Raw genomic sequence first — 17,984 nt, 5'->3', positions numbered from 1 at the left:
TTGGCTAAAAATAGGTTGCCGTTTTTTAGTCGCAGGTCTAGTCGAAGCAGGTTTTCTTCATAGTCAAGGTGTCAACATATGCCTGGGAGGTTGCAGGTCACCTCGACCTTGATTTTTTGTTGGGTGGCGGGCAAGGTCACCAGAGTTGTTGTTTAGGTCTCCTAAGTGGGGCAGGGGCTTAACACTCCACAAATATCAACCTTGCATGAAACCAGGATACACTTACATTCTTAAAATTTAACTGAAAGGAAACAAAATAATGTCAGGTTATCAAAAACAAGGGTATATTATCATTTCGAGTTTCTTTTTGGATTTTCCATAATTTGAATTACCTTATGCCACCAAGCCCTGAACATTTGTTACTGATTACTGAAAGGTGTTTATGAAAGATCGAAGATTGGCCTTGAAGCTTAATAAAGAGGTTTATGTTAGTGTAATCAAAGTGGTATTGAGATATCTTATTGTTGATGTTGTTTAACGTGAAATTCGAGAAAGATGGTGCGCCTCCGTGTTTACACAATTCAGTCGCAGCAGCAGCAATCAGCTGCTAATGTACAGAGAATACGGTGTTGCAATTTCAATGCAGGAAGTAGTGACGATCTCCCGACGGTAAAGTCCTGCAACGTCATGGCGCTTTTGAAAGGGTTGCTTCCTAGAGCTTTCCGATATCACAATGCTTATTGTCAGGTAAACCTTTTCTCCGGCTTCATATGGGAAAGTAGTCAAGAAAGGAAGGAAGGTCGGGCGTGTTGCGAATTGGGGGACTTCACTGAATCTTACACGAAACGACAGGGCGGCCCGGATCCGACCTCCTCCGTGGAAGCGGTTTCATTCCCGAAACCTTCCCAAAACCCCATCCCATCCATCCTGATCCTGATCCTGAACCTTAATCCTAACCAAGCGGCTACTCCGAGAGGAGTGCGGTCCCAACCCGAGTACACAAATCCGGGGCGTGTGATCGCTCTTTACAACGTGAGTTGGAAAACACTGATGAATAGCAGTGAAATCGTCCCAAATGCATCCATTCCAGAATCGGCTCCCCAGAATCAGGCACTCAGAGAAGGGGGCCGTTGTGCTTGAAAGGACACGTCGTGCTTGAAAGAACACACTGTCCCATATCCTAAAAAACATTTAAATCATTTCTGTCAGCTGCTAATCTTTCTTCAATGGGCAGTCTGACTGCAATCTCCCTTGGTAAACCTGCCTGTCCCTTTCTAAGCCCATTTCTGGGAAGCCCAGTACCAATAATGACCGGTTATATGCATGAGCTAGGAAGCAAATACAGCATTTATGATGTTTTTGTTGAACTTCAAGTAATAAACCCAAGCTAGAAGGGACAGATACTATATTTCTAATGCTCTTATTTTGCTTTATTTTTAACTACCTGACAACATGTGTCTTGCCAACACGTGACTCCCAGATTAATAAAATGAACATCTACCTCTTAGTAAACATAAGAAACATAAATAGCAAAGACCATTCAGTCCCTTGCACCCCCTACTCTACCTTTCAATAAGATTATTGGTGATCTCTTGTCACAGTGCCACTTTGATGCTCTTCCTTAAAGGATATTCCTTTAATATCCATAAATATATCAATGAATGGCTGTAGTGACCGAGCCACACAGCCCTCTGGGTGAAGAATTCCAAGATTCACCAGCCGTTATGTGAAGATATCATTTTTCTTATTTTCACACTATATCCCTGATTCAAGACAATGTGACAGGGAACGCATCACCCAAAGCACTGGAGGAACACAGGCTGGATCTGGGGAGGGAATGGACAGGCAACATTTGGCGCGGGACCCTTCTTCAGATGGGAAGCACAATCTGCATCTACCCATTCGAGTCCTGTAGTGTTTTTGTTTGTGCTTAATCCTCATTATGCTGTGGATAACAAAGAAGCATTGTAACCATTAATTATGCATTTTCAGAAATTGGGGAAGTCCTCCATAGATAATACAACTTACATGCGGGTTTCAGCTCGCATGCACATATAAGGACTTGGGACCCCTGGTTCCAATCATAAGCTCTGGACCTGACCAATGCTCCTGACACCAGATGTTCGTCCCCAATCCCAGCTTCTGCTATACATTGATTAGTAAGAGTGTCAACGGTTATGGGGAGAAGGTAGAAGGCGGGTTGAGAGGGAAAGATAGATCAGCCATGATTGAATGACAGATTAAACTTGATGGGCCGAATGGCCTAATTCTGCTCTTATGACTTATGGACAATGCCTGGTGATATTTCACCACTCACCAGCATAAGACATCAAATGCTATCTGTTCCTTGGCAAACAGGATTCAATTATAACATGGCACATTCACACGGTCACAGATATGTGGATAGTCAGTTGGCTGCTAATGAGAACCGAGTATGTGACAATGACATCACCTCTCATTCCCAGACACTAAAACCCCAGTTTGCTCAATCACACCATCAGAGTACCAAACCTGTCCCCACACCCAACCCATAAATCAAAATTATCTATGTTTGGTTTACTCCTTCCCTCCCAAATATATCTTTCGTTAGGTGGGGAGACCAGACCAGTACACAACATTCCAATTTCATAAGATTTCTTTACTCCTGTATTCAGATCATCTTCAAATCAGTCACTATATTGTTTGCTTCACTCACTATTGGAATGGAAAACTTCAGTGATTCATGCACAATGGCATCCAATTCCCTTTCAACCCCACACATTAGAATCTCTCATCTACTGTATTTTTTCTAATCCACCTTTTTTATTTTGGTCTGCCAAAGTTGATGATCTCAGAATTTTCCACAAAACATTCCATCTGCCACGTCCTCTTGCATTCAGTGGACCTGTTCATGTGGTCAAGAAATACTCTGATTCTTCTGCTAAACCCACCTCACCATCCAGCTTTGTATAAGAAGGAACTGCAGATGCTGGAAAAATCGAAGGTAGACAAAAATGTTGGAGAAACTCAGCGGGTGAGGCAGCATCTATGGAGTGAAGGAATAGGTGACGTTTCGGGTTGAGACCTTTCTTCAGACTGATTTTTGGTCTACCTATCCAGCTTTGTATCATCAGCACACTTTATGGGCTGCACGGTGGTTGCTGCCTTACAAAGCCAGAGACTTGAGTTCAATCTGACTACGGGTGCTCTCTATATGGAGTTTATTTGTTCTCCTTGTGACAGTGTGGATTTCCCCCCGGTGCTCTGGTTTCCTCCCACATTCCAAAGATGTATGGGTTTGTATGCCCTAATTTTGTTTAACACTGTATCAATGACTTTCTGAAACTCCAAATAGGCCAAATCCAAATGGCATTATCTATTCTAATAGCCACACCCTCAAAAACCAAATAGATCAGTCAAATATGATTTTCCTTACATATTTCAATCCTAGTTCTGGTCAACCCTAATGCAGCTTTTAGTGCCAGATACAACTTCAATAATAAATGCTAGCATGTTCCCGGCTACCGATGTTAACTGTCTGGTCGAAAGTTTCCTGATTTTCTCTTTCTCGCCTGTCTTAAATTACGGAACTTCATTTACTGCCTTCTAATTAATGGGAACCATTATAAAATCTATAGAATAACTGCACAACAATCTCTCTATGGTCCAGCTTTCTAATTAGAAGGACTAACATTACTTTCACCCTTTTGATTATATACTTGTGCCAGGGCTGACAACTATATTTTTGTGATTTGTGGGCCTGGACATTCAGAATCTCTTTGGATCTGTACTTAACCTTTTCACAACTCTTCCTAAATGGTTTTTTTCCTCCCATCTGCTCAATTTACTATATGGCCAAAATTTCTATCAATAACCAATTTGGTTTAATGACTTTCTTCTGTACTGATTGTTGACTATAATGTTTGCATACTCATTGTAAACGCTGTATTTTATTGTCCAACTAATCTACCAACTGATTTTAGATTCCTACAGTTGTACAGCACAGAAATGGGCCATTTGTCCCACCACATGCATGTCCCAGCCCTTTGCCCATCTACACTAATCTCATTTGCCCACTTTAGATCTGCACTCATTCTATGCTTAAATTATTTGAAGTATCTGTTCAAAATAACAATTGTATCTGATTCCACGATCTCCTCTGGCAGTGAATTCCAGATATCAATCTCTTTCTATGTTTAAAAATACGTAGAATAATTTAGTTTGTACCGAACATTTGAATAATAAATTTTCTGTGCTTTTCAGTATGAAGAAATCCATAGTGGACGGCACAGTAAAGCAGCTACTTCACTTCTCTATTGCCCTGTGCTCAATTCTCACCTCTAGTGAGAAGTTTGCACAAATTCCTTGTGATGGCATAGATTTCCCCTAGGTACTCTGGCTTTCTGTTTGAGAACCTCTAGTGAGAAGTTTGCACAAATTCCATGGCATAAAGACTCTGGCGCCTCCAATCCTTTAAGCAAGTTTAAAAAAGTGGGGGGGGGGGGGGGGGGGGGGGGGGGGGGGGGGGGTACTTGATAGGAATGTGCCAGGGAATGGCTTGCACTGTGAGTCAGCATTGACTTGATGGCCTGCATCCATGTCTGAAGGAAATATAGAAATATTGAAGTAGTAATGGGTGACCAGAGCTTAGTATAGGACAGCGGTTAGAGCTGTGGACTTTCAAAATGACGGATAATTCCGTACAAATTTGTATTTTTTTAAATGTTACATTTCTCATAGACATTAGTCCGGTTAAGTCAGAGAAACTTTACTTCGCCAGTCCAGATCAAAGGATTGGACCATCTCGTTCTGACAGTAAAGAGCATTGAAAATACTACTGCGTTCTACTCTCAAACACTGGGAATGCAAGTCGTCACTTTCAAGGTAAACTTACTTTTCATCAGTTTGACTTCCAAATGTGTAAATCTTGATTTCTTCAACCGCTTTTGACCCTATTAAGTTATATCCATAGGCCAAAAGTACTTCCAAATTTACAAAACCTGTTCTCACAATCCTCTCTTCTCTTTCTTATTTTGTTGGTAATTTAGCTCTTAAGTACATATACAGTGCCCTCCATAATGTTTGGGACAAAGACCCACCATTTAGTTATTTGCCTCTGTACTCCACAATTTGAGATTTGTAATAGAAAAAAAATCACATGTGGTTGAAGTGCACATTGTCAGAGGCCATTTTTATACATTTTGGTTTCACCATGTAGAAATTACACCAGTGTTTATACATAGTCCCCCGATGGGGAATAGGATTTCCATTCAATTAGTTGCTTTGTCCTAGAAAGTGATTATTTATTCCCCCGATGGGGACAACGCTCATCAAGCCTTTCCATTCATTAGTTGCTTTGTTGATGGTGGAAACTGATTATTTATTCGAAGGGTCATTTATTGGAACATACGTTCCTCAAGCTCTAGCCGTTGGAGAGTAGTGGTCCACAGTTTATGTTTCAGATTGTTGATGGTGGAAAGGCTTTGGGTGTCAAGGGTCATTTACCACACGATACCCAGCCTCTACCTGCTGCTTATGTGAATGGAATTGAACACTGAAATCTTCAATGAGCATATCCACTTCTAACCTTATGATGGAAGGAAGGTGATTGGTAAAGAGACTGTGGTTAATAAAGAAAGTGGTTGAGCCTAGGACAGTTATCTGAGGAACCCTGGCAATGTTGCCCTGATGATGAGATGGTTCATCTCCACAAACCATGATCATCTTCTTCTGTGTGAGATACAATGGGATATTTTCCTTTGATGCCCATTGACTTAAGTACTACAAGTGTCTTCATACCATGCACAGTCAAATTCACAATCTCCTGCCTTCTCCCCATAACCTCTGACACCTGTATTAATCAAGAATCTATTTATCACTGCCTTTAAAGTATCCACTGACTTGGCGCCCACAGCCTCTGTTGCAAAGAATTCCATAGATTCACCACCATTTGACTAAAAAAATTTCTTCTCATCTCCTTCCTAAAAGAACGTCCTTTAATTCTGAGGCTATTACTTCTAGTCTAGATTCTCCCACTAGTGGAAACATCCTCTCCACACCCACTATTCAAGCCTTTCACTATTCAGTATGTTTCAATGAGATCCCCCCTCATTCTTCTAAACTCCAGCCGAGTGCCTAGTGCTGACAAACGCTCATCATTGGTTAACTTACTCATTCCTGGGATCATTCTTGTAAGCCTCCTCTGGACCCTCTCCAGAGCCAGCACATCCTACCTCAGATATGGTGCCCAAAATTCCAAATATTCCAAATGCGGCCTTACCAGAGCCTTAGCATTACATCCCTGTTTTGTATACAATCCCTCTTGAAATAATTGAGTTTGCTTTCTGTTCTACCGATAGGAAATGTTATTAACGGTCATCTCTTCAGTACCTCTGGCTGAAAATGGCCCTGCATGTTTCAGCCTTTTCTATGGTGCTCAAATGCAGAGACCTACTCCACTGAAGACGAGGATATTTGAGAACAGGAACAAAAACTCTTACACTGCCTTCTTAGGCATTAGGGATCTTAGGTCAGGCAGCAAATCTGGAGAAAAGGAATAGGTGACATTTCAGGTCGGAACCCTTCCTCAGACATCTGAAGGATTCAGATCTGAAACATCACCTATTCCTTTTCACCAGAAATGCTGCCTGACCCACTGAGTTACTCCAGTATTTTGTGTTTATCTCCAATAGAAATCAGCATTTGCAGTTCATTCCTACACAGTACTGTCTTTAGTACAAGCTGCAGTACAAACCTTTCAAATAGCTCCATTGACACTTCCAATCTAAGTTGCCAAAAGTTTAAGGCTTGAATACAGAATTTTATAACCTAGAGGCAAGTTGACTGAGTTGTCATTAGCATGTTATCGATACTTTGATAAAAAGCTTTTTGCCAAGAATGCTGGTAAATATATTTTGTTTGGTGCACTTGCAACAGGGTAATCGCAAAGCACTGTCCTTTGGGGATCAGAAATTCAACTTGCATGAAATTGGGAAGGAATTTGAGCCAAAAGCACACAAGCCTACAGCAGGGTCCATGGATCTATGTCTAATCACAGACACACCTCTAAGTAAAGTGATTGAACATCTTAAGGTCAGTCAATTACTGATTAATTTATGGTTTAAAGGAAACTGATTCTAAGAATGGAGATCTTGATAAACTAAGGTGTCTGAAACATGGTTTAAGATTTTATTTAATTACAGGAACAGATGTTTGGAAATATTTTCCTTATCAGTATTAAATGTAGCTGTGATTCTAGATAGAGTTGTTTTGATCAGCATTTGGATATTTTCAAATTGAAGGTTTCCATTTATATATTAATTGGTAAAAAGGGGGCATGTTAAACATTGTTCATCAAGAAATGATTATGAAAAATTTGAAAAAAACATGAAATGTGAACATTTGTCAAATATTATTCTTTGCATAATATCTTGCTGTGAGAAACCTGCTTTGAAGTTTACTGTTTAGAGATACAGTTTGGTAATAGGCCTTTTGGCCCACCGCATCCACACCGACCAACGATCACCCTTACACAAGTTCTATGTCATCCCAGCTTTGCATCATACACACTATGGACAATTTACAGAAACCAATCAAACTACAAAGCTGCATGTCTTTGGTATATGGGAGGAAATCAGAGCACCCGGAGAAAATCCACGTGGTCACGGAGAGAATGTACAAACTCCATAGAGACAGCACCCATAGTCAGGTTCGAATCCACGTGTCTGGGGCTGTCAGGCAGCAACTCTACCATTGTGCCACTCTGCCGTCCTGAACTTAATGCTTACTTTATACAGGATGAATCACTTTAATAGATATATTGTAGGGACACACCTAATTCCAGTTCTATCACTTTGGCATATTGCATCAAATTGGTTAAAAGAATGATAGGAAATGTGAATTCACTTGAGCAAGTCTCACGATGAACAATGTACATTGCTTGTTATTCTGCATGCCTTTTTGTTATTTGTTATTTTTGTTCTTATCCATTCGTAGCTTCTCTTTGAAAGTAACAATTGTGTTCTTAATATTTTTTATACAGATATGTGGAGTTCACATTGAGGAAGGTCCTATTGAGCGAACTGGGGCAGTGGGTGTTATAAAGTCAGTCTACTTCAGAGATCCGGACTATAACTTAATTGAAGTTTCCAATTACCATTCTGACGAACAGTAAAGTACCACCAAATATCATTCAAATGCCTACAAGAAACAAACCTACAAGACAAGCTACTGATTTATTATGTTTAAGAAGGGACTGCAGATACTGGAAAATCGAAAGTAGACAAAAATGCTGGAGAAACTCAGCGGGTGAGGCAGCATCTATGGAGCGAAGGAAATAGGCGACGTTTCGGGTCGAGACCCTTCTTCAGACTTCAGTAACACCCGCTGAGTTTCTCCAGCATTTTTACCTACTATTGACTTATTATGGTGCGTTTAATAGTATGAACATAATTCCAGCGTCAATATTCCATGCTGTGGCATAGACAAGGAAGTTCAACATAGTGAAAATGTACATTCTGGCTTACGTTTAAGGTGAAAAGAGTAATGTCAAACTCTTAATTAATCAATAAACATTTCAAGTACTTTTTACTGGAGTATAATTTTTTGTGATCACTGTACACAACAGATGATTGGTAAATGTGTAGGAAGGTACTGCAGATAGAAACATAAATTAGATTCAGGAGGAGGCCATTTGGCCCTTCGAGCCAGCACCGCCATTCATTGTGATCATACCTGATTATCCACAATCAGTAACCCATGCCTGCCTTCTCCCCATATCCCTTGATTCCGCTAGCCCCTAGATGCTGGTTTGTACTGAAGATATACACAAAATGCTGGAGCAACTCAGCAGGTCAGGCAGCATCTCTGGAGAAAAAGAATAGGTGACATTTCAGGTCAGAATCTTTCTTCATTCTGAGTTGTTGCTGGCTCGCTGAGTTACTCCAGCATTTTGTGTCTGTCTAAAGGATAAGTAAAGATATATATGCAAAACTCATTTTCCAAAGATTTAGAAATGATAACAAATTATTTTTTTGTCTGCATTAAAAAAAAATGATTTATCAATATAAAATAAATAAATACTCTTGACTTGTACGATAAGTTAGCACACTAGCTCCTTGCTTTCAATATTTGAATTGAATTCCGGTTGATGAGAAGAAAATGTTCCCACAGGATGATTATTTTGGCAAGTTGAAATGCTCATAAGATTGTTAAAACAGCATAGTCTCTCTGTGCGGAAAGACATTTAGTTCTTTGGGTCATTTGCTGAAGAACAGCCGCTGGTAAGCTCATGGACCTAAAGATTTGTTTGCTGATGAGAAGAAAATCTCTTGCAACTGAACCCAACAGTGTACAAATGTAATTTTCATCCATCAGGTGGTGGGTCTTCTGCTTCCGTAAGTAGATGGTCTGATATTGCAAGTTAGCCTGGAAGTGAGTTTGGGTGGGTGCTGCTTTCTTGGGATGCAGTGTGCATGTCCTCCATCACTCTGAGGTGGACTGGGGAAACAAGGTAGCGACGAAAACATTTTGATTTCAAAGTCAGGGCGGAACAGTGACACCACTGCCTCACGGCGCCAGAGACCCAGGTTCAATCCTGACCTCGGGTGTTGACTGTGCGGAGTTTACACGTTCTCCATGAGACTGCGTGGGTTTCCGGTGGGTGCTCCAGTTTCCTCCCACCTTCCAAAGACGTGCAGCTGTGTAGATTCATTGCCCTCTGTAAATTGCTTCTTGTGTTTACGGAGCGGTTGAGAAAGTTAGATAAGATAGAACTGGTGTGAACAAGTGATCGATAGCCAATGCTGCATTTCTAACCAAAAGTTTGTTTTTCTTCTAACTCAAATGTCATCTATTCAAGTTTACCTCCTGAGCATTTAATCTAGACTATGTTCAGTGCAGTTTGGAAGGGCTGCTGGATTGCTAGGGGAACTGCCTTGCAGATGACATATACTTTATTTGAAAGGCACAATAAAATTAAGATATCGGTGTTTTATTATTTCTATAATGATTTTTTTAATCTCATTTATTTGAGATTTTTGAGGTGAGCTAGATTCTTGAACCACTGCCTTGTGTGTGAGATAGGCATTTCTACAGAACAGATAGATAAGCAGATTTGCAATTTTGATCTAGCAACTGGGGAATAAATTTCCAAGTCAATCAAAGCAAAGGTTATGAATTTTGACGGCGATAAGGTTAAAGCTGGCTGAGTCACTGTCTTAACGGAACTGGGGGTCCTGATGCTGAGATGATGGACCTCCAACAATTACAACCATCTATCTTCCTGCTCAGTAAATGTCATGCAGATTCTATGAGCATTATCCTCAATAATCCTCAATAATGGCAGATGAGGAAAGACTAATTTCACCTAAAGCTCCGTGAAAGATTCATCTCAGCACCCAACATACGTCACTGCTGTCACTGATACCAACTTGATTCCCTCTATTTATCTTGTGCTGGCTGAGAACCAAGGTATATGGAGTGACTCAAATTGACATCAATGATGGTGGTAACTTCACTTGGGTGCTGAACCGTATATTTCACTGGGTTCTTTAGCAAGGGAATGTTAATATTTAAGCCTCAAATCATCTACCTTTATTGAGGATGCTGAACTTCATGGAATCTGACTCTCAAATGTACTTATTCACCACTTAGATAAATTATCCACCACTATTTATTTTGAGCTGTGCCTACATTATTGAATTTTGATTGTTCAAATGTCATGTTATCACTTAGTCCATTGCAGATTGTAGCTAATCTCTAGCATTAATCTAATTCTACACTGTAGTTTTGACGCTTTGTTCTTTGCTATGTCTGTTGCAATACTTGGACATTTCTTTACATCCTCATTGAACTAGAGTTGAGTTAATTGTAATGGTAGAGTGAGTGACTAAACAGCTGCGTGCTCTGAGTATTTCAAAAAAATAGTATGAATGTATTTTCCAACTATGCAGATAATTCTGGGCCATTTAGATTTATGTGAAGAAGCAGGTCATTTACGCATGATGTCACTGCAGAACAAGACTCATTTCTAGTCAAGGAAGTAGTTGCGTATTTTATGCTAATGAAGTTTCCTGAAGTATATTTAAGCCAGCTATTTTAAACACCAACACAACTTCTGAAAGCAGAAGAGACTAAACGAGTCATCAATATGGAAAGCAAGGCAACCAACCAGAAGAATGAATATGACAGCAACGGCTACCTCACAGGAATCCAGATCCTGGACAAGAAGCAATTGGCATCGGCTCTTCAGAACTATTCAGCTTTAGAGGAGAAATTTGGTAAGTAAATATCGTTGTTTCATCTATTTCCAGTCCTTACAGTGGGCATCCATTCAGCATTCTCCACTGAGATATTGGGCAATGCAATAAAACATTTACTCGTGTAATTCAAAATGAATATCTTGTTTTAATCAAATTTTATTTCAAATGTAAACTTTCTTAATTCCTTCTGTTGTTTACATTCCAGGTAAAGTGTACACCCAGTACAACCTTCACAATATACATTTAGAGAACACTTGGGTGATGGATTTAGCCACACATCCCCAGGTCCTCCAAACCATCACTGCAGTTTTGGGTCCTAACATCATTCTTCTTGATTCCCGGTTTATCTGTAAGTATCCGGCCTCGGATGTCCCGTACAAAAACAACGTGGCCCCATTTGTTGCCTGGCACCAGGACATCAGGTGAGTGGGAATGCAGCATAGAAACAAAGAGACCAAGACTTGATTTTCTGAATATCACCGCTTTTTAAGTGATCAGACTTATCCTAATGCTGTCTTTCATCTACAGGTACTGGGGGTTTGAAGGAGGTTCTGTGGCATCTGTGTGGCTGGCACTTGATGATGTTGACCAAGAAAATGGGGTCCTCCAAGTTATTCCAGGTTAAATTTATAGACTTAATTTATATTTTCTGCTTCACCATCTCACAAATAGGAATAGAACATATGGAAACTCAATCTTTATCTGCCAGTCAATGTAAATATAGTTGAACTCTATTTGCATTTCACTGAATTTCTTTCATATCCTTGGATCCCCTTAAACAAAAAAAAACGGTGTCTTAAAATTTAACTTGACTTGGGTCCGCCGGATAAATGTAGGCAAAGTGAATCTCTCAAAATTCTCGATCTTTGAAAATCTTCTGCAATATTCTCTTCACTTAGTCTATTTTGGCTTGTGTCACCCCTCCCCACCTGCACAACTTGCTGTGCATCCTACATTAGACTTTAGAGTTACAGCACAGAATCAAGCTCTTTGGCCCATCGAGTCCATGCAGACCAGCAATCACCTAGTACACTAACCTACACAAAACTAGGAACAATTTCACAACCTACCAAAGCCAATTAACCTACAAACGTAGGTCATTGGAGTGTGGGAGTCCAACCTCTAAACTTGTGTCACAGAGCTAACTGTAGTTCCGTGCCATTCAAGTTCATGTTCACATCCATTAAGATCACACCTGTCAGGAGCCTTCTCAGAAATGTCAATTTCGGACTGACACTTCAAAACCTACATATGTTGTCAAGCTTTGCTTCTCTCGGTGCCCAGGCGCTCCTCCGTTAATAGGATTCCAGTAATTTCTCCAGAAGTGACATTAAACTGAAATGCTAAACCAAAAGTTAATGGATATTGGAAATCATAAATGAAAGGTTGAATAAGTTAGGTCTTTATTCTCTGGAGCGCAGAAGGTTAAGGGGGGACTTGATAGAGGTCTTTAAAATGATGAGAGGGATAGACAGAGTTGATGTGGACAAGCTTTTCCCTTTGAGAATAGGGAAGATTCAAACAAAAGGACATGACTTCAGAATTAAGGGACAGAAGTTTAGGGGTAACATGAGGGGGAACTTCTTTACTCAGAGAGTGGTAGCGGTGTGGAATGAGCTTCCAGTGGAAGTGGTGGAGGCAGGTTCGTTGGTATCATTTAAAAATAAATTGGATAGGCATATGGATGAGAATGGAATGGAGAGTTATGGTATGAGTCCAGGCAGGTGGGACTAAGGGAAAAAAAGTTGTTCGGCACGGACTTGTAGGGCCGAGATGGCCTGTTTCCGTGCTGTAATTGTTATATAGTTATATGGTTATATGGTTAAAGCAGAAGATGCTAGAAATACTCATCAGGTCATGCAGCATCTGTGCAGAGAAAAACAGCATCAGTGATTCGGGTAGATTGCCTCTCGTCAGAACTTCCACAAATATTACACTTGGTTTATGGTCCTTTTCCTCCCTTCCTTCTTGAATAATGGAGTGTGATCAGCAATTTCTTAATCCAATTAAATCTTTAATACTTTTATATCAATTGACTTGCAAGTATTTTCCAGAGGACTTATATGATGCTCCTTGATATTTGCAGGAAGCCACAAGCAAGGGTTATTGGAACATAGAACAAGTACAGTTGCTGGGAATATGTTGACATCCAATCAGGAAATTCCTGAGCACTTGATTGAAACAGAGAAGGCTGTCCAATGCCCTCTCAAAGTGGGAGAAATGTCGGTGAGTAGATGTTAGGTCAGGAATCAAAAATATAAATAATTTGTAGAAAATTAAGACATTTCTGGAAAAAAAAAGGGATTTTTTCACAAACGTCCCATTGTAAACTTATTTGATAATCTGTTTTTCCCCCTGAAAAATATTCAGGTCCATGATGGTTTGACAGTTCACTTTAGTGAACCTAATGTTTCAAACAGGCGTAGATGTGGCTTTGTAATCCGTTATGTCCCCACCACTGCTTATCCTGTTGACGTGAGTATTTACAATACAATACGATAAAACTTTATTCATCCCCGGAGTAAAATTGATCAGCTGACTGTCACAACGCACAAGGTGCAAAGAAACTTGAAATTAAAAGTGAAAATAAAAAGAAAAAGACAAGCGATTGTTGGATGGCTGACGTGTGCACAACGCCCTCACGGGTACAAATGAACAAACAAACAAACACAGACTTATCCCCTGGGCAGAGGATTCTAAACTAGAGTGCCCCCCCCCCCCCCCCCCCACACGGGGCCCCCATTGTTCTGCCACCGTCCCTCACAGCGTCCCTCCACTCCGGGTACCAATTGTCTTTCCCTCCCCCCTCACGCTCATTGACCGCGAGGCACCACCACTGCCAAGACATCCACTGCCGCCGAGGCTTCCATCACCACCACTGCTGAGGCTCCTTCGGCCCACACAGGCCTGGTCGCCCGGCTTCACTACAATCCCATGGGAGGCTTGTGGGGCAAGTCAGGCCTACCGGGGCGCATTCCAGTCTTAGGTCGTCATTCCAGTCGTCGGCAGCGTGGTTATTTCGCGGTGTGAATCGGGTGCGCGTGGCTCCCCGGGGCACTCTTAAAAGAACTACACTCTTAACAGATGTGTGAAGCAACTTGGTCTTCTCAGTAATCTGTATTTCCAATATATCTGTTAATTTGAAATCCTTCCCTGAAATTGAATGATCAATCCACACAAACGTGGATAACCATTGAATAGGACAACCTATCCCAACTAATAAAACATCAAGTGATTAGACATCAATGAATCCGGCAAACCAGATCAGACAAGGCTAATGAGAAAATGTGTTCACTTATAATTTGTACACATTTTTAAATTGGATGTGAATGGATTTTTCTGATAAGCCTTGCCTAATGCCAAGCCCATCTGTATCTGTGCAATGTATATTTGCACTCAACAACTTGTCGATGTAATTTCTAATGCTGATTGCTGCTTTCTTTTCAGGATCCAGATCGGCCTCGTTCTTTCCCTGCCACAGTCCTGGTTGCAGGAGAAGACAACTTCAAACACTTTAAAAACAACGCGCCGAGTACCTTTATTAAAACATTTTGAAAATATGACACCATTGAAAAGTGATTAATTTATGAATATTGTATAATTTGCTGTAATGTCGTCTGTTGTCACTGAAATGGAGCATCATTGATGTTCAGACAAAAGAAAAATCAAGTTTTGTGTATATACAATGTTGTGATTCTACTAATTATTGAACTGCGTAATATATTAATAAAAAAGGTTATTGGAATGGAAATCTAATTGTCTGCTTTTTCAAATCCTTAATTCCGAGGTTTTGCATAGCCTTATTTGGTCCTGTTCTAGGAAATAATGTCTCCTGTAGGAAGCCCGTGCAGATATGCTCAACTCGTTCTCACATATCATAGCATTGTCCACTGATATTATCTTAATGCACAGTAGTTGAGGGAGCCATGACCCAAGTCTCCATCCCAATCGTCTTTGGTCTTCTGAAGCAAATAGAGGTTGTTGTCTCCCTAAAACATATGGAGGCGGCACGTTGGCGCAGCAGTAGAGCTGCTGCCTTACAGCACCAGAAACCCCGGATCGATCCTGACTACGAATGCTGCCTGCATGGAATTTCTACATTCCCCCCGTGACCTGTGTGGGATTTCTCTGGGATCTCCGGTTTCCTCCCACACTCCAAAAACATACAGGTTTGTAGGCTAATTGGCTTTGTAAAATTTGTACATTTTTCCCAGTGTGAGTAAAGCGTCAGTGTGCGGGGATTGCTGATCGGCACGGACTAGGTGGGCCAAAGGGCCTGTTTCCTTGCTGTATCACTAAACTAAATTCAACTAAACTCTCAGAGACCTAACTAAGGTCATAAGGAATAGTAGAATTAGGCCATTCGGCCCATCAAGTCTACTCCGCCATTCAATCATGGCTGATCTATCTCTCCCTCCTAACCCCATTCTCCTGCCTCCTCCCCATAATCTCTGACACCTGTACTAATCAAGAATCTATCCATCTCTACCTTAAAAATATCCACTGACTGGGCCTCCACAGCCTTCTGTGGCAAAGAATTCCACAGATTCACCACCTGTTACAATTATTTCATAGCGCAGTGAAATAACACACTCAAGAAATAGTGGCAGCAGTCAGGAGGCCTGGCAGAAAATATGGAAATGGAACCAGAGTTCATGTTTGAAAACTCTTCATCACAACAGAACAATTCCGAGTTCAGCTCTTCAAATTGCAACATTTTCTGCCTGACTTGCTGAGATTTTGTGGCATTCTGTTCTGATTTCTTTAAACCATCTTTTTTTTATTTTAAGTATGCTACCATTTTCAGTGTAACCAGATTGACTAATCAGAGGTAAATCTCACTCCCACATGAAACATGATGCTTCACGGACATTATGGTTTATTAACAACACAATGCCATTGCCCAGAAATTGGATTGCCAGATTTCGGATGCTATTTGTGCAAAACTCAATTATAGACTTTAGAAATGCAGCGTAGAAACAGGCCCTTCAGCTCACCGAGTCCACGTTGACCAACGATCACCTGTACATTAACACTATCTTGCACTAGGGACAATTTGCAACTTACAGAAGGCAATTAACCCACCAACCTATACGTCATTGGAATATAACTAGAGTATTTGTAAGTTGTTACAGGTAAAATTGCACCAATCACAAGTATGGACACACACTTTTGGTCTCAAACCACTTTAATAACCTGACATTTTACTAGTGTCAGGCGTACATTTAAAGTCATCACTGTTTGTTTCCTACCTATTATCTCTGTACTAACTCAAAGTTCCAGATTTAAATTGTCCTTAGTTTATGATCATGCATACATCCTCATCTGGACAACAACATTGGTGTCAAATCTGCCAGTCAGGAAATCCAGAAGCCAATGGCAGATGGAGAACACAAGACCAAGATCCAGGAGTTTATAGATTAGAGTTTAGAGATAAGCTTATGCAATAATATGATGCTGCGGGTCAAGTCAGTTAATAGCATCTTGACAGAAGCGTTCTTATTGCAAGGTGGTCCAGAGCTCAATATAGTGCAAGAGAGATGACGTTCTCCACAGATCTATTTCTCCTATATGCAAATTGCAAAGGGTATAGATTTTCCAGGGTTTGACGGAGATTCGGGTCATTACTAATATTTTAAAGCATTTCATTAAGATCGATGTCAAGAGCTACTGGGCAGCAGTCATTGAGACAGGTTACTTTATTTTTCTTTGGGACAGGAATGATGGAGGTTTCCTTAAAGTAGGTGACTTTGAAGTGGGAGGTTGAAAAAGTTGGCAATAACTGGTCAGTTGATTTAAGTACCATTTCAGTACCTGTCATCTGGGCTGGCTGCTTTCCAAGAGTTTACCCTCATGAAAGCAGATGTGACTTCTGCCATTGAGACGTTTGCAACAGAGCCAGACGTGAAGCTCACCATTTGACCTGTTTTTACAAAATGTTAAATGGTCAGCTCGACATAGACTACAAGACCTACACCAACCCCAAACCAATTAGGAGCAGACGAGGGCATTCGATCCAATTTGTGATCCCAGCTACAAAGACAGATGTATACAGCAATTCGTTCTTCCCCCGCACAATTAAAGCATGGAATAATCTCCACCCAACTATAGTTACCCAACCAGATGCAACTAAATTTAAAGTAGCTCTTTCTTCCCAATAACCCTTTCTGGCTTAAGCCCTCCCTTCACCACCTCCAGTTTAAATTCCATTTGAAATATTTTGGAGGACCAAGAAACCAAGAAACCAAGCAGAGGATGGAAGCACCTGCCTTGGCTGAACATTGTTTACCTGTTCAAGGTGAGCATAAAAGGTATCAAGCTCATCAGCATTGTCAGAGATCACCACTGATTTCAACTTGTAATCCTTGATGATATTCATGCCCTGCCACACTTGCCTGGTGCCCATTTAATTTGATTGGGATTCTAACTTGTTCTGGAATCCTCCCTCAGTATAGAGTCAGAGAGTGTACAGTGTGGAAACAGGCCCTTCGGCCCAACTTGCCCACACCGGCCAACGTGTCCCAGCTACACTTGTCCCACCTGCCTGCGCTTGGTCCATATCCCTCCAAACCTGTCCTATCCATGTACCTGTCTAACTTTCTTAAACATCAGGATAGTCCCAGCCTCATCTACCTCCTCCGGCACCTTGTTCCATACACCCACACCCTTTGTGAAAACGTTACCCCTCAGTTTCCTATTAAATCTTTTCCTCTTCACCTTGAACCTATGTCCTCTGGTTCTCGATTCCCCTACTCTGGGCAAGGGACTGTTCATCTACCCGATCTATCCCTCTCATGATTTGAT

At 40.9% G+C, this 17,984-nt stretch overlaps 2 protein-coding genes across 2 annotated transcripts; both read left to right on the top strand.

Moving 5' to 3' along the window:
• Positions 1–480: 480 nt before the first annotated feature.
• glod5 (glyoxalase domain containing 5) lies at positions 481–8,508 on the top strand. Its single transcript, XM_055643764.1, has 4 exons — positions 481–687; positions 4,660–4,803; positions 6,856–7,011; positions 7,961–8,508. The coding sequence occupies exons 1-4, from the start codon at positions 496–498 to the stop codon at positions 8,090–8,092; spliced, it is 624 nt and encodes a 207-aa protein (XP_055499739.1). The 5' UTR covers positions 481–495; the 3' UTR covers positions 8,093–8,508.
• Positions 8,509–8,658: 150 nt separating this feature from the next.
• zgc:174917 (uncharacterized protein LOC565650 homolog) lies at positions 8,659–14,931 on the top strand. Its single transcript, XM_055643763.1, has 6 exons — positions 8,659–11,198; positions 11,386–11,602; positions 11,709–11,800; positions 13,267–13,406; positions 13,551–13,655; positions 14,628–14,931. The coding sequence occupies exons 1-6, from the start codon at positions 11,069–11,071 to the stop codon at positions 14,733–14,735; spliced, it is 792 nt and encodes a 263-aa protein (XP_055499738.1). The 5' UTR covers positions 8,659–11,068; the 3' UTR covers positions 14,736–14,931.
• The last annotated feature ends 3,053 nt before the right edge of the window (positions 14,932–17,984 follow it).

The sequence above is a fragment of the Leucoraja erinacea genome, chromosome 12 (genome assembly GCF_028641065.1).
Source record: "Leucoraja erinacea ecotype New England chromosome 12, Leri_hhj_1, whole genome shotgun sequence".
NCBI classification, from domain to species: Eukaryota; Metazoa; Chordata; class Chondrichthyes; order Rajiformes; family Rajidae; genus Leucoraja; species Leucoraja erinaceus.
Note: the sequence above shows the minus strand (reverse complement) of the source record. Positions and strands in the feature narration are given on the sequence as shown.

Bases quoted from the DNA above. Each gene is read 5' to 3' on its own strand.
- zgc:174917 (XM_055643763.1), top strand. From the start codon at position 11,069: ATGGAAAGCAAGGCAACCAACCAGAAGAATGAATATGACAGCAACGGC. The intron at 11,603-11,708 runs GTGAGTGGGAAT...TTTCATCTACAG, and splicing joins GCCTGGCACCAGGACATCAG to GTACTGGGGGTTTGAAGGAG. The intron at 13,407-13,550 runs GTGAGTAGATGT...AAAAATATTCAG, and splicing joins TCAAAGTGGGAGAAATGTCG to GTCCATGATGGTTTGACAGT.
- glod5 (XM_055643764.1), top strand. From the start codon at position 496: ATGGTGCGCCTCCGTGTTTACACAATTCAGTCGCAGCAGCAGCAATCA. The intron at 4,804-6,855 runs GTAAACTTACTT...CACTTGCAACAG, and splicing joins TGCAAGTCGTCACTTTCAAG to GGTAATCGCAAAGCACTGTC. The intron at 7,012-7,960 runs GTCAGTCAATTA...TTTTTTATACAG, and splicing joins AAGTGATTGAACATCTTAAG to ATATGTGGAGTTCACATTGA.